At 55.8% G+C, this 15,650-nt stretch overlaps 1 protein-coding gene across 2 annotated transcripts in view; it reads left to right on the top strand.

The window, feature by feature from the left end:
* THBS2 (thrombospondin 2) overlaps window positions 1-15,256 on the top strand; it is a 28,585-nt gene extending 13,329 nt beyond the window's left edge. The window contains exons 10-22 of one of the 2 annotated variants that reach the window (XM_027972683.3): window positions 41-214; window positions 511-638; window positions 717-869; window positions 1,175-1,393; window positions 1,976-2,083; window positions 3,313-3,472; window positions 5,995-6,113; window positions 6,731-6,965; window positions 8,520-8,747; window positions 9,157-9,428; window positions 10,125-10,222; window positions 11,355-11,494; window positions 13,231-15,256. In XM_027972683.3, the coding sequence (XP_027828484.1) occupies window positions 41-214; window positions 511-638; window positions 717-869; window positions 1,175-1,393; window positions 1,976-2,083; window positions 3,313-3,472; window positions 5,995-6,113; window positions 6,731-6,965; window positions 8,520-8,747; window positions 9,157-9,428; window positions 10,125-10,222; window positions 11,355-11,494; window positions 13,231-13,238 (2,042 nt within the window). In that variant the 3' untranslated portion in view covers window positions 13,239-15,256. Of the gene's footprint in view, window positions 1-40; window positions 215-510; window positions 639-716; window positions 870-1,174; window positions 1,394-1,975; window positions 2,084-3,312; window positions 3,473-5,994; window positions 6,114-6,730; window positions 6,966-8,519; window positions 8,748-9,156; window positions 9,429-10,124; window positions 10,223-11,354 lie in introns of both variants that reach the window. The other variant, XM_060419354.1, reaches the window with a different exon arrangement.
* Window positions 15,257-15,650: the final 394 nt, after the last annotated feature.

Here is a 15,650-nt window from a genome sequence, read left to right as displayed (position 1 = left end):
ATCCCGTCCCCGCGTGACCTCGCTGTCCTCCCGCCCCCAGTGGACGGCCGGTGGAGCCCCTGGTCCCCGTGGTCGGCCTGCACCGTCACCTGTGCCGGAGGGATTCGTGAGCGGACGCGCGTCTGCAACAGCCCCGAGCCCCAGCACGGGGGCAAGGACTGCGTAGGGGACGTCAAGGAGCAGCAGATGTGCAACAGGAAGAGCTGCCCCGTAGGTGGGTGTGCGGGGTGGGGAGCCCCCTGGCACGTGGGTGTGCCCGGCAGGTGGGTGTGCAGGCACTCCACCCCAGCCAGGACGCCCAGCAGATGGGTGTGCCTGTCAGGTGGGAGTGCCCATCAAGTGGGTGTGTGGCGTGGCTCCTTGGCCCTCTGCCTCTTGGCCATCAGGCACCTGCTGCGGGCCTGGACGCTTCTGCCGCAGGCACCTCTGAGGCCGCCGCTGGGTGCTGCTCCTGGGCGAGGTGTCGCCTGTGGGCAGCCGCGAGCTTCGCTGTCTCCTCCCTCCCTGCAGACGGCTGCCTGTCCAACCCCTGCTTCCCTGGAGCCGAGTGTAGCAGCTTCCCCGACGGCTCCTGGTCCTGCGGCTCCTGCCCGGTGGGCTTCCTGGGCAACGGCACCCACTGCGAGGACCTGGACGAGGTGGGTGCCCCTCCCCAGGCTGCGGGGCGGCCTGCGGAGGCCGGGCCCGGGCTCACGTCCGCCCTGTTGGTCCCGCAGTGTGCCGTGGTCACGGACGTGTGCTTCGCAACCAGCAGGGCGCACCGCTGTGTCAACACCAACCCCGGCTACCACTGCCTGCCCTGCCCGCCACGCTACAAGGGGAACCAGCCCTTTGGCGTCGGCCTGGAGGCGGCCAGGACCGAGAAGCAGGTGAGCCGTTGTCTTATAGGCGCGAGGACCGCCGGGGCGTGCGGTGTGTGGAGGGACCGCTTGCTCTTCGGGGAGCAGGGCCCTGAGGGGCTGAGTGTCCGCACAGCGTCCGGAGGCCCGGGTGAAGAGCTGCGGCCTTGCCGTGGCCCCTGGCGTCGCCGAGGCTGGGCCGGGCTGTGCCCCTGCTCTGGCCCCACCGAGTGCTCAGGCCCTTCCGGGGAGCGCAGCCCTGGGGGTCTGGACGGACCTGGGCTCCCAGCTCCCCCCGTCAGGGTCGGGGTCAGCCTGTGCCCTCGCCTCCCCAGGTGTGTGAACCTGAGAACCCCTGCAAGGACAAGACGCACAGCTGCCACCGGCACGCCGAGTGCATCTACCTGGGCCACTTCAGCGACCCCATGTACAAGTGTGAGTGCCAGACGGGCTACGCGGGCGACGGGCTCATCTGCGGGGAGGACTCAGACCTGGACGGCTGGCCCAACAAGAACCTGGTGTGCGCCACCAACGCCACCTACCACTGCATCAAGGTGCGGGTGCCCCACAGCCGCGTGCCTGCCTGGGACGCCGGCGGGGATGGGGGAGGGAAACACCAGGCCACCCACCGCATCTGCCCCCGGGCTTTCTGCAAATTCCAGGGGTCGTTCTGGAGAAGTAGCTCATTGTTGGAATTGGTAGAGGACACGTTTATTGACCGAAATCAGAGAGGGCTGAAGTTAGTGAATGGGGGCGATGGGTGGTGCTGGCCCTCGGCTCCTGGCACACCCCTGTAGCAGAATGACCCTGGGCAGCCCCTTGGCCGGTCAGAGGTCGTCACTGGTGCACGGAGCTTTGGGGGAGGAGCCGGGTGGGGCCCGGTCCCCTGTTTTCTTTCTTTCCGGTTCCCACGGTCGTGGGCTCTTCACGGGGATCCCGGGCTCCAGACACAGCCTTCCTTTCTCCCCTCACGGGCGGTGCCTCAGGCAGTCCCCGGGGGCACGCAGAGCCCGGCCTGGCCATGAGGTCTCCGCGGTGGGGCTTCCTCGAGCTCCACCAGCTGCGCCCTCCCCGCTTCCTCCTGAGGACAGGGGGCTCGGGGATGTTTCCATAACGTCTGCTCCCTCCTCTCACAGGACAACTGCCCCCTCCTGCCCAACTCGGGGCAGGAAGACTTCGACAAGGACGGCATTGGGGACGCCTGTGACGACGATGACGACAACGACGGCGTCACGGACGAGAAGGTGGGCGGCTCCCGTGCCCAGGGCGCTCCTCGCACTCCGGAGCGGCCTGGGGCCGTTCCCCTCCCTGGAGCGCCCAGGGCCTTCCTCGCACCGGGAGTGCCCATGGTGGGGGGCGCAGCGCTCAGGAGCGCCCGGGCCCGTTCCCACCCCCTCCCCCCACCCCACTGCCCCCGAGGGCCCAAGGCCTTCCTTGCACCAGGAGCACCCGGGGCGGGGCGCAGCACTCAGGAGCGCCCGGGGCTGTTCGCGCTCCGGAGCGCCTGGGGTGGGAGGCAGCGCTTCCTTCGGAAAGGTCACTGTGCAGCGCAGGGACTCCTCTCCCCAGCGAGGCTGAGAGTCACCGGGAGAACGCTGTGGCTTCCCCTGCACGTTAGCCAGCCCGGTGTGCAGCCACGTGGGCTGCTCTACGTAGAATGTTTTCAATAGTTCGTCCTTCTGGGGGGGCGGGGTGCCAGTGATGCAGGGCTGTCTCTTCAAGGAGAGATGCTGCCACTCACTGCCTTGATAGCAGAATCTTGTTCAGTTGCTCAGCCATGTCCAACTCTGCGACCCCATGGACTGCAGCACACAGGCCTCCCTGTCCATCACCAACCCCTGGAGCTTGCTCAAACTCATGTCCCTTGAGTCGGTGATGCCATCTAACCATCTCATCCTCTGCCGTCCCCTTCTCCTCCTGCCTTCAATCTTTCCCAGCATCAGGGTCTTTTCCAGTGAGTCACATCAGGTGGCCAAAGGACTGGAGCTTCAGCTTTAACATCAGTCCTTCTAGTGACTATTCAGGGCTGACTTCCTTTAGCATGGACTGGTTGGATCTCCGTGCAGACATGTGTGATCTAACGTATCCATACATGACTCAGCAGACACCGAGCAGCTAAGTTTTGTTTGCAGGCTCACTTCCACTGATGCATTAACTCTTTGGATCCTTCATTCCCTCAGCATTGACGTGTCTATCGTCACCATCTGTGTGTCTGTCCTCACCGTGGTGTGTATACTATATCATCACCTTTACCACAGACAGTCTCAAAATTTTTCATAGGGAGAGACTGTGTAAATAATTATGAAATGACTTGATGTCAAGAAATTGTAGGTAGAGCTTCCTGGCTGTATTTCTACCCTGGTTATCTTGATCTGCTTTAAATACACGACTTGTAAGTGCCGAGTCCTGTTATGAGTAACCCAGCAAGCGTCTCTACGCTGTTTCTGGAATTCTTCCCTCGACTTTTTTCTAGGACAACTGCCAGCTTCTCTTCAACCCCCGCCAGTTCGACTACGACAAAGACGAGGTTGGGGACCGATGCGACAACTGCCCCTACGTGCACAACCCGGCACAGATCGACACGGACAGCAACGGGGAGGGCGACGCCTGCTCCGCGGACATCGACGGGGACGGTGAGTGGGGCCCGCCCGCGGCTGCGGGGGCCGCGGGCTCTGTGCCGGCTGGGTGGGCTCCGCCCGTGCTTGCTAACGCGGGAGACCATCCCCATCCAGCCCCTCTTCCCGGCCTCGGACCCGCTGTGGGAAGAGCACGCCTGCTGCTTCCTTTCCCCACCGTGTCCTGCCAGCCCTGGCGTCTCCTCTCACGCCCGCCATTCGCAGCCCCAGGAGCCCAGCGCCCTGCCCTGAACAAGCCGAGCTCCTGAGAAGGGTCTCCCGGCCTCCCGCTTCCCCAGCGGCCTGCTTCTAGGCGCCACTGAGTTGTCCACTGCAAAGACCCTGCCAGGGCTTCACCCCAGACGCTGGAAACTTCTGATGGCAGCAGGCCTTTCAAGCGGTGCCCGCGGGCCTGACCCCGCCCCCGCCCCCAGCACAGCCTCGCCCCGGGCGTCTGCAGCCGGGCCAGCAGCCCGCCAGACTCACACCCACTTCCCCGCCTGCCCGCCCCCCGCCGTGCTGTCTCCAGGCTGCTTTCGTGGTGCCACTTGGCATCTCACTGACCGGCTTCTACCAGCGCAGGATGGCGTCTGCCCACACTGCTCTCAAGGGCTTTTCCTGGAGATGAGGCATCTCCTCCTGTCCTCCGTCTGTGACATCCGAACCCTGTATGGGTCGGCGTCCTTCTCCTCACTCTCCCCACCTCCTGGGAACCCCCAACCCCTAGGACCCCCACCTGCCAATACCCCTGGCTGCCAGGACCTCCTACCTCCCAGGACCCCTCATCTGCCAGGATCCTCTACCTCCTAGGGCACCCCCCACCTGCCTGAACCCTCCACCTCCCAGAACCCCTCACCTGCCAGGACCCCCACCTGCCAGGACCCCCCACCTGCCAGGACCCCCCACCTCCCAGGACCCCCCACCTGCCAGGACCCTCCCCACTGACCAGGACCCTTCCCACCCCCTAGGACCGCCACCTCCTAGGACCCCCACCTCCCAGGACCCCCACTTCACAGGACCCCTACCACCTCTCAGGACCCCCCCACCCACTGCATCCCTCCACCTGCCAGGACCCTCCACCTCCCAGGACCCCCCACCTCTCAGGACCTTCTAGGAACCCCCACTTCCCAGGACCCCTCATCACCTCTCAGGACCCCCCACCCACTGCATCCCCCAACCTGCCAGGACCCCCTCACCTCCTGGGATCCCCCACCTGTCAGGTTAACTCATAGTTTTCATAACTTTGATGACATTCATGATCTATTTTCAGATTTCTGGGTATAAGGTACTGCACCTAAGCCCCCATCAGTGTCTGTCATGGTTGGTTTCCTAGTAACGTAGGAAATGGATGAGTTTGTGGAGCCCAGGTGGCTGGCCAGTCCCCAGCAGCTCGATGTAGATTTTCTGAGAAGGTGTTAGGGCCAACAGTCAGCATGAAGATGAAGATATTTACTCTGCAGTGACTTGCGTGCTGACCCTCAGTGTGCCTCACCATCCAGAGACCTCCAAGCATCAGTTCTGCTTTAAACTAAGGGTTCAGTTCAGTTCAGTTCTGTCGCTCAGTCGTGTCCGACTCTTTGCGACCCCATAAATCGCAGCACGCCAGGCCTCCCTGTTCATCACCATCTCCCGGAGTTCACTCAGACTCACGTCCATTGAGTCCGTGATGCCATCCAGCCATCTCATCCTCGGTCGTCCCCTTCTCCTCCTGCCCCCAATCCCTCCCAGCATCAAAGTCTTTTCCAATGAGTCAACTCTTTGCATGAGGTGGCCAAAGTACTGGAGCTTCAGCTTTAGCATCATTCCTTCCAAAGAAATCCCAGGGCTGAGCTCCTTCAGAGTGGACTGGTTGGATCTCCTTGCAGTCCAAGGAACTCTCAAGAGTCTCCTCCAACACCACAGTTCAAAAGCATCAATTCTTCGGCGCTCAGCTTTCTTCACAGTCCAACTCTCACGTCCATACATGACCACAGGAAAAACCATAGCCTTGACTAGATGGACCTTAGTCGGCAAAGTAATGTCTCTGCTTTTGAATATACTATCTAGGTTGGTCATAACTTTTCTTCCAAGGAGTAAGCGTCTTTTAATTTCATGGCTGCAGTCACCATCTGCAGTGAATTTGCAGCCCCCAAAATAAAGTCTGACATTGTTTCCACTGTTTCCTCATCTATTTCCGATGAACCGTTGGGACCGGATGCCATGATCTTCGTTTTCTGAATGTTGAGCTTTAAGCCAACTTCTTCACTCTCCTCTTTCACTTTCATCAAGAGGCTTTTTAGCTCTTCTTCACTTTCTGCCACAAGGGTGGTGTCATCTGCATATCTGAGGTTATTGATATTTCTCCCGGCAATCTTGATTCCAGCTTGTGTTTCTTTCCTTTTAATGGGGAATCTGCCGTGAATCTAATAATCTTCACATTTTCTGACTTCTTAGATTTCTCTTTTATTAAACGGAAGTTTGGCTGTGCGCTGTCTAATGCAGTAAGGAAAGCAGTGACCTTCTCTAAACCCCGTGTGCTCTGTTCTCCCTGCATCCCACAGATGTCTTCAATGAGCGAGACAACTGTCCCTACGTCTACAACACCGACCAGCGGGACACGGACGGGGACGGTGTGGGTGATCACTGCGACAACTGCCCCCTGGTGCACAACCCCGACCAGGTAAGGGATGGGGGACCGGCCAGGCGTCGCGAGGAGCGGAGGTCGAGGGCTCATCACAGACTGTGTGGCCTGGCGGCGTTCCGCGCGCTCTGCCAGGATGCGACAGCGCAGGCTGCTCAGTCGTTTTAACTGAAAACGCTGACTGAACTCGAGCCTGGGCATGACCGTATCGCGGTGGCCCCCAGCCAGACAGTAGGTGCCTCTGCCCTGCTCTGTGTGGGAGCAAGTCTCCTGATCAGCTCGGTGTTTCCCTGATGCAGACAGTGGAGTTGGCTGCTTTTCCAGGTTGGCCTCTGGAAGCCACAGTGGGAATAGCACGTGCTGATGTAGTTCACAGAACACGCTGGAGAAAAGACATTGTCAGAAAGGACTCGATTGCATGGCAGCTAATGCTTTCCAGTCCCCCTTAAGGAAAGCAAGCCCCTGTAGGGGGTGGGTTAGGTGCAGAGACGCCTGGACCCCAGTCCCCGTTCTGATGTTGGCGGGTCGTCTCAGGAGGCCATCTCCTCTCTGTGGTCATGGCTCGGGCCAGGATGCATGCGCTCAGCAACTTCAGCCCGGCATCTGTTTCGCTGGGCGGAGGCTCAGTGCCACTGTCCCCGAACTCTGCCTCCCAGACCGACGTGGACAATGACCTCGTGGGAGACCAGTGTGACGACAATGAGGACATCGATGAAGATGGCCACCAGAACAACCAGGACAACTGCCCCTACATCCCCAACGCCAACCAGGCCGACCACGACCGCGACGGCCGGGGTGACGCCTGTGACTCAGACGATGACAACGATGGGGTCCCTGATGACAGGGACAACTGCCGGCTGGTCGCCAACCCCGACCAGGAGGACTCTGACGGTAGGTGCCCCGCAGGAGCAGTGGGGCCGCAGGGAACTGAGGTGTTGGATAGAAAGAGCTCTTCGGCCCTAGTGGTCCCTGGGGAGAGGATCTGGAGGGCGTGGAGCCCAGGGTGGCTCAGGGTCTCAGGTGACGCAGCAGGGGCGCAGCAGAGGACCCTCTGGCGTCTGCTGGAGGCTGACCCGAGCGCTGGTGGAGGACGCGCAGCTGCCCTGGGCGAGACGGGAGGTGGGGGCAGGGGGTGGAGCCCACTGACCCAGAGGCGCACGGAGACTCGCTGGCTGAAGGGCAGCTCCAAGGACACCCAGCCGCCAGCAGCTCAGAGCTCACTCTTGACAGGAGGACTGATGGCTTCTGTCCCCACAGCTGGGCCTGAGGGAGGGCTTGGCTGGTGCCGGGGGTGGCTGAGGTGGAGGCGAGACTGGTGCTCAGGGACATCTTCGGGGCTGTGGACACTCCTGCCAGCTAGAGCACGGGCCTGTCACCCAGAGAGCAGACTGTGTGCCTCTCGGGGGAGCTAAGGGGCTGTTTCCTCTGAGGGGAGCTGAGGGATCCTGTGCCTCTGCGGGGAGCTCAGGGATCCCATGCCTCTGAGGGAGCTGAGGGACCCTCTGCCTCTGGGGGGAGCTGAGGGACCCCATGCCTCTGGGGGAGCTGAGGGGCTGTTTCCTCTGAGGGGAGCTGAGGGACCCCGTGCCTCTGGGGGGAGCTGAGGGGCTGTTTCCTCTGAGGGGAGCTGAGGGACCTTCTGCCTCTGAGGGAGCTGAGGGACCCTGTGCCTCTGAGGGAGCTGAGGGACCCCATGCCTCTGGGGGAGCTGAGGGGCTGTTTCCTCTGAGGGGAGTTGAGGGGCCGTGCGCCTCTGAGCAGAACTGAGGGGCCGTGTGAGGGACGTGCCGGAAACGCGGCTGAGCTCGGTGTCTTTTCTCCCTCTAAAGCGGCAGGCGCTCCGACAGGGTGATGTAGGGAGTGGTCGCCTGGCTTGTCACCGTTAGCATGGATGCATACCCATGAGGTCTCAGCGGGCATCTCTCCATTAGCCAGGCTGGTCCGCGGCCCCCAGCCCTACCCCCGGGAAAACTGACAGGATGCCCTCCAAAAGCGGAAGTCCATTTCTCCCCAGGGAGACCATTTTTCATCAGAGAGTTCTGCCCTCAATGCCGAGTAGATTGCAGGCAGGGGCAACTGAGGTAGTAGCAAAGGTTCTGAAGACAATCAGAAGGAAAAGTTGGAAATTCAGCTTGATTTCCCCTGGCAAGGTTCAGGTTTTGTACCCCAATTTCAAGTCCAGGATGAGAAGAAATGGCTGTCACGGGAGCTCACATATGGCAAGCTTCACTGCAGTGTTATCAGAGTGACCTTTTGAGAAGAGAGTCCAGACCCCTCCTCAGAGTGTTGGGGCAAAATGTCAGCAATTACAGGCGCTGGTCCAGAACACGCTGCCGAGCCCTTGGCCTCAGAGTTTCAGAGACTCATGTACTAAGTCTTCTCAGACACAGAGAGGCAGACGGCGAGCCCTTACTTTCTTTTCTCTCTGCTTTTCCTTGGCGACAGGCGATGGGCGTGGGGACGCTTGTAAAGATGACTTCGACAATGACAGTGTCCCTGACATTGACGACGTGTGTCCTGAGAACAACGCCATCAGCGAGACAGACTTCCGGAACTTCCAGATGGTTCACCTGGACCCCAAGGGCACCACTCAGATTGACCCCAACTGGGTCATTCGCCATCAAGGCAAAGAGCTGGTGCAGACAGCCAACTCCGACCCTGGCATCGCTGTTGGTGAGCCTCAGCGTGGGTGCTGCAGAGCACGCAAGCTTGCCCTTTGAGACCGAGGGGACGGAGCAGTGGGTCTCTCTGGTAGCTCCCACCCTCCCTTGGTTTGCAAACCGTCTTCCTAAGCATCTGTGATGGAAGAGCTTGGGTAAGGGCGTCTTTGCCTCTCCAGGCTCTGAGATCTCATATTCAGCAGGCCGTTTTATGTTACGGACTCTGTGTTTATTACCTAAGGCAGTGAAGCCATACCGTAACTTTAGAAAGATTAAGTTCCCTCAGTGCCCTAATCGCCCAGGAACAGGGCTCCAGTTGGATGGAAGGGAAGAGCCCTCTCCGCCTGTGTCCATCGGTCCCCGGGCCTCCAGGACTGTCCTAGAAGGCTGTTTCTGACGACGATGTTCCCTGCGGCCTCCAGGTTTCGACGAGTTCGGGTCTGTCGACTTCAGCGGCACATTCTACGTCAACACAGACCGCGACGATGACTATGCTGGCTTCGTCTTTGGCTACCAGTCCAGCAGCCGCTTCTACGTGGTGATGTGGAAACAGGTGACGCAGACCTACTGGGAAGACCAGCCCACCCGGGCCTACGGCTACTCGGGGGTGTCCCTCAAGGTGGTGAACTCCACCACGGGGACGGGCGAGCACCTGAGGAACGCCCTGTGGCACACGGGCAACACGGAGGGACAGGTGAGCACACAGCTCCTCCCGGCGGGCGGCTGCTGCAAGCCATCGGGAGAGCAGTCCCAGCCCTCACAAAACACCCCCAGCTCTGTTCACCTTCATCTTACCTCAGCCAGTCAGTGTGAGTTGCTCAATCGTGTCCGACCCTTTGCAACCGCAGGGACTGCAGCCCACCAGGCTCCTCTGTCCGTGGGATTCTCCAGGCAAGAACACTGGAGTGGGTGTCATTCATTTCTGCAGAGGATCTTTCTGAGCCAAGGCTCGAACCAGAGTCTCCTGCATTGCAGGCAGACTCTTTACCATCTGAGCCCCCTGGGAAGCTCGGATAATTTCAGTCTCTTGCTGATTAAAGATGCCGTGCCTGGTGCTTTTACAAACACGGCTGGTGAACCTCTTGCATGTGAAGCATAGGTCTGTGCCCTATAGAAGTGGAGAGAAAAGGGCTCCAAAGGTCTTGGTCCTGCGTTGGGAAAGCAGAGACCCAGGGCTCAGCCCAGTGGCTCCTCACACTGAACAGCACGGCCCCCGTCAGTGGGCTTTGCTCACACTAAGGTTCATGCTGTGGGATTTGTCAGAGGGAGACCTGGCCACCCGTGCGCGGGGGCTTCTCATCACAGGGATGTTCTATCTCCCTTTTGGTGCTGTAAAGCCACACTTAAGGCTCAGGGAGCCAGTTGTTCTCAGAGTGATGCTCTCCCTCAGGTTCGCACTCTATGGCACGACCCCAAAAATATCGGCTGGAAGGACTACACTGCCTACCGGTGGCATCTGACCCACAGGCCTAAGACGGGCTACATAAGGTAGGGGGAGGGAAGCTCGCTGCCCGCTGCATTTCTGCCCAGAAATTGTCCATTTCAGAAATGTCTTTCCACTGCACGGCGTCCCCAGATGAATCAGCTGAAGTGGACTCTGCCCTGTGTACTGCTCCCTGGATTTTCCCACTTTAAATGCTTCTCTTTTCTGTCCCGCATCTTCTTCTGCACATCACTTTAAAAAAAAAATAATAAAGAAAGAAAGAAAAAAGCCAAAACAAAGCTATTGACGAGGAGATCACACTTGTTGTAGTAAGCCAGAAGGTGGTAATCGTCTCCCTTACAGGAGGGAAAGTTCAGCTCAAGTGCGCGTCTTTGTGGATTAGCACGTGATTCCTTTGCACAGGTTCCTGCTTATTCCTGATTTGTGAACAGCTGAGTCCAAGACTCATCTCGAACAAAACTTTGACAAAGCAGTCCAACAGAAGTCCGTCTTCTCGACATGGCAGCATTTTTAATCAGTTTTGATCAAAGCACGATGACTTAAATTGAAACTTTTTGCAGAGTTTAGACTTAGCGCACGGGCCAGTCTGATGCTCCACCAGGAGAGTATGTGTGTCCTCTGTGACAACAGACAGATCTGAGAAGGGGCGGTGCAGGTTGGCTGCAGGGACTGCTTCCGGGGAGAGTCCCTGTTTCTCCACTCGTGAGCCCCTCCCCTGTCAGGGAGCTTCAGAGCCTCTGTGCACGTGGGATGGAGCCTGTGCTTACATGTCAGGCAGCGCACGGTTCTTGAAGAAGCAGCTGAGCACAAGGCTTCAGTGCAGTGTGAAGGCCAGGAGCGAGGGTTAGGGTCAGGGTCAGGGTTAGTGTTAAGGTCAAGTTAGGGTCAGGGTCATGGTTAGGGTTAGAGCTAAGGTCAGGGTAGGGTCGGAGTTGAGGCCAGGGTTGGGCTGAGGGAAGGGCCTCCTGACTCCACTACAGTATTCCTGGCTCTTAAAGGCAGAGGCAGCTTGGGAGCTTGGCGGGTGACTGTCAGTGAGTCATGGGGAGGATGGTTGGTCTGGGTGTTGCTGTTGCTCTTGGCGAGCCTTGTGAGGAGAAAGCTGACCTCCTGCCCTCTGGTGAATGTGCCTCACAGCTTTGACCTTCTCTTTCCGTCTCCTTGTTTTGTTTTCAGAGTCTTAGTACATGAAGGAAAACAAGTCATGGCGGACTCAGGGCCCATCTATGACCAAACCTACGCGGGTGGGCGGCTGGGCCTGTTTGTCTTCTCTCAAGAGATGGTCTACTTCTCGGACCTCAAGTATGAGTGCAGAGGTGAGTGTGAGAACAAGGGTCACTGGGGCCCTGTGTGTCACAGAGAACGGGGAGGGAATGCGCGTCTTGCTCTTCATTTGACGAAAGCTGCACATCAGGGAAATGACCTGGCGGCCGCCCGGCAGATGTTTGGTGTGGCCAGCTTGAGCGGACTTCGTCAGCCTGTTTGTTTTGAATTCCGTGTGCATGGCTTCAGTAGGACGAACGCTTTTGTTACTCACAGGCTTTACTTACCCCCTGTACTCTACCCCATAGCTTCCTGCATCGTCTACACCTTCTGGGCCCCTTTGGCACTTTAGATTGCAGCCGCTGATAGAGAGAAAGGAAGGAAGGAAGAGGCAGAGACGGAGAGAGGGAGGGAGGGACAACGGAAGGAAGGAAGGAGGGGGGAGGTGGAGGGAGGGGTCTCTCTGGCTGTCTCTCTAGGAGTCTATTCAAGTCAAAGTATGATAGAGCTGGAAGGGAACTTGATTCCAATGTGGTCTAAGCCTGTGCTTTCATGTAGATATGAATGGATCTTCTATAGTTGAGGTAAGGCTCAGAGATGCTTCTCAAAAGTCACACAGCAAGAGTGTTGATATGTCTTCTTGATTCTGGTGGAGTGTTCCCTTCCCTACGTTAGGTTTCATTTGAGACATTTCACATTTCCTTCCATATGTCCATCCATCCACCCATCCACCCATCATTGCATCTATGGTTCTATCCATCCATCCACCCATCCATCGCCATCCACCCATACACCCATCCATCCATCATCCATCTATCCATCATCCATCCATCCATCATCCACCCATCCACCCATCATTGCATCTATGGTTCTATCCATCCATCCATCCATCCATCCATTGCCATCCACCCATACACCCATCATCCATCCATCCACCCATTCATCCATCCATCCATCCATTCATTCATTCATCTATCCATCCATCCATCCATCCATTCATCACCATCCACCCATCCACCCATCCATCCATCTATCCATCATCCATCCATCCACCCATTCACCAACCATCCATCCATTCATTCATTCATTCATCTATCCATCCATCCATCCATTCATCCACCCATCCATCCATCCATCATCCATCTATCCATCTATCTATCATCCATCCATCCATCTGTCCATCATCCATCCATCATTCATCCATCCATCCATCCATCCACCCATCATTGCATCTATGGTTCTATCCATCCATCCATCCATCCATCCATTGCCATCCACCCATCCACCCATACACCCATCCATCCATCCATCCATCTATCCATCCATCCATTCATCCATCCATCCATCCATCCACCCATTCATCCATCCACGCATTCATCCATCCATTTATCCATCCATCCATTCATCCATCCATGTCCATTCATCCATCCATCCATCCATCCATTCATCACCATCCACCCATCCACCCATCCATCCATCTATCCATCATCCATCCATCCACCTATTCACCATCCATCCATCATCCATCCATCCATCCATCCATCCATCCACCCATCATTGCATCTATGCTTCTGTCCATCCATCCATCCACCCATCCACCCATCCCCATTCATCCCCATCCATCCATCTATCCATCATCCATCCATCCATCCATTCACCATGCATCCATGCATATTGTGGATGTCTTCTTTAAAAAATAGAAATAATGATATTTTAGGTTATAGTTAAACAAATAAAGCAAAACAAAACTCACGGTCCAGTCTCCAGATTCTGTCACTGTGTTTTGCAGATGTCTAAGCAAGACTTGCTGTGTTTCCAGCAAAGTACTGTGGATGCTGTTACCCAGACACCTCAGTCCATCCCAGTGCTTCCAGCTACTCTCTCTAGCAGACCTCCTGTCCTTGACCCTAACCTGAGTGATTCTTCACCTGCTGTCCTCCACCCAAGCCCAAGTGCCTTCAGAGGATAAATAATAATGGAACAGAAAGATGAACATCCAACCCACTACAGGAAAAGCAGTTTGATGATCCATGAGACTTTATGTGGAGTGAAAATTGAGCATTATTATATTGCATTTTTTTCTTTTCTTGTGTGTTTAAAAAGAATGACGTTTACATATGAAATGTAAGTACTTTTTGTATTTATGTGTATATGGAGTTGAAGGGAATATTGTGTATAAGCCATTATGATAAATTAAGCAGGAAAAATATTGCCACACTACTTTTAGCGCTTTAAGTTGGGTGTGAGAGCACCCAAATATTGTTAGGTAAATTATAAAGAAGGGTCGACTCAAGTTTGAAGTAATTCCATCATCAGAAAGCAGTCAAGAGACAGCAGTCACATATGTGGGATGTCAGGTAATGAACTGGAACATCAGAAATACCCATGGGAATAAGTGAATACCCCTCCCCGACTCTCTTGTCCCACAGTGGGAGCCCTCAGAGATGTAGTCTCATCAAAGAAGGACAATCCTTGTGCGACGGCTCTGCTGTGGGTCTGGATGTGGGCCTGGCAGAGCCCTGCTGGCCTGTGGTCTAGCAGAGGGGGCGCCATCGCTGCAGTGGCCCTTCCAGCCGTGGTGGACCTGGGGGGGGATCATGACCGGGTATCCCCTGGTTCTGAGGTCTGGTCCCCAGAATCCTTGCTGGGGCTCCTTCCCATCTCTGCTGCTGTGGAAGAGACAGCGGAGAAGCGGTCGGCAAATGCGTTTCTACATCTAATCCCTCGTCGAGGCTTTGACACTGTGGGCAAGTTGCTTTTACCCAACTTGGTAACACATTCCGTTAAGGTTCCAGTTATAAATGCTGTGTTAATATTTATTGAGTGAGTATAGAATGCAGTTCTGTTCACCAGTAACTTATTTAAATATGCCAAGTAGTGCATATGCAGTATAATTTCTAGAAGTAAGCATATAACTAGCATATAATATATAGTTATAGCAAAACATCTCTTGTCAAAATACAAGGCTTTATAATGTCACATGGCCGTGATCAAGCATGCTGCAAAATGCGGTAGGATAAACAATAATGAGGAGTTTATAATGGAACCTTAATATATACTGTTGCCAGTGACTTTAATTCCACATATATATATATATATTTTCACTATTTTCTATCTGCTGTACGTAGGACTTTAAAGACTTTGAATGCCAAGGATAAACTGATGCACCCCTTAGTCATACAGCAGTATTCCCAGGCTTGATTTGTTTTTCGCTTCAAGTTGCATGATGTTTCTGCAGGAAATATTAGTTAATCTCACTCCACGTAGGGGCTCGGGAAGAAGACTTGTCTTGGCGGCCTGATGTGGCAGACAGCCTTCCTTCTGGCTGACAGTGAGCTAACGCCTCCGTCTCGGAGAGAGAGGACCGGCGACCTGTCTCCCTTGCTCGTGCGGTCTGATAAACTTACATTTGTTGCTTCTTTGAGGCTAATTGCCTTCTCGCTGTGCTGCACTTTTTACATTTTTCAGTGGCGCTGTCTTCCCAAGACAACGGAGTGTTGGGAGATCCCATTAAATGTCCCCGTGGTGAAGAGCGTGCAGGTCTCTGTGTCGGTGTGTTCGGTGGTACGGGATGATGATGTGAATATTTAGAATGTACCATATTTTTTTTGTAAATTATTTATGTTTTTTTTTTTTAAACAAACTTTTGGTACAGATGGATGAAACTTCTTTTGTTTTGCCAAAGACTGTAAATATTAATTTATTTGTTCACATGGTCAGATTTTCACCACTGAACCCTGCATTTAGCTAGAGCCTCACTTTTATACTTCAAAGGTTCATAACAGGAAATAAATTGTAAAAAGGTTTTCTATAAATCAATCTCTCTCCCTTTTTTAAAGAGCTAGCAGGGCTCCTGCTGGGGTTCAGTGGATGGACCCCAGCAGGACGAGCAGAGCTCTGTGTCAGGCCTTCTGAGGCTGAGATGCAGTCGGGGGTCTTCGCAGAGCAGGAGGCTATTGAAGGCAGGTCTCACCGTGGTCGGTGGAGCCACCCGGGTCACGCAGGATGCAACCCTAGGGAGTCCATCCTGTGTTGCCTCTCGCTATCCCACTGGGGACCGAGCAGTGTGGTGAGTGTAGGCCCCACTGGGACGACTCAGGGGAGACGGGCAACCCAGGGGGCCCCTCATCGTTCGAACGGTGCTTCCCTGGACCAGTCTGGTTGCAAACCGGAGCGAGAAGCTGCAGGAGGCTCAGCGGGTCGTGTGCG

This window comes from Ovis aries, chromosome 8 (genome assembly GCF_016772045.2).
Source record: "Ovis aries strain OAR_USU_Benz2616 breed Rambouillet chromosome 8, ARS-UI_Ramb_v3.0, whole genome shotgun sequence".
Lineage (NCBI taxonomy): Eukaryota > Metazoa > Chordata > Mammalia > Artiodactyla > Bovidae > Ovis > Ovis aries.
The sequence above is the reverse complement of the archived record's forward strand: the minus strand, read 5'-3'. Positions and strand labels throughout refer to the sequence as shown.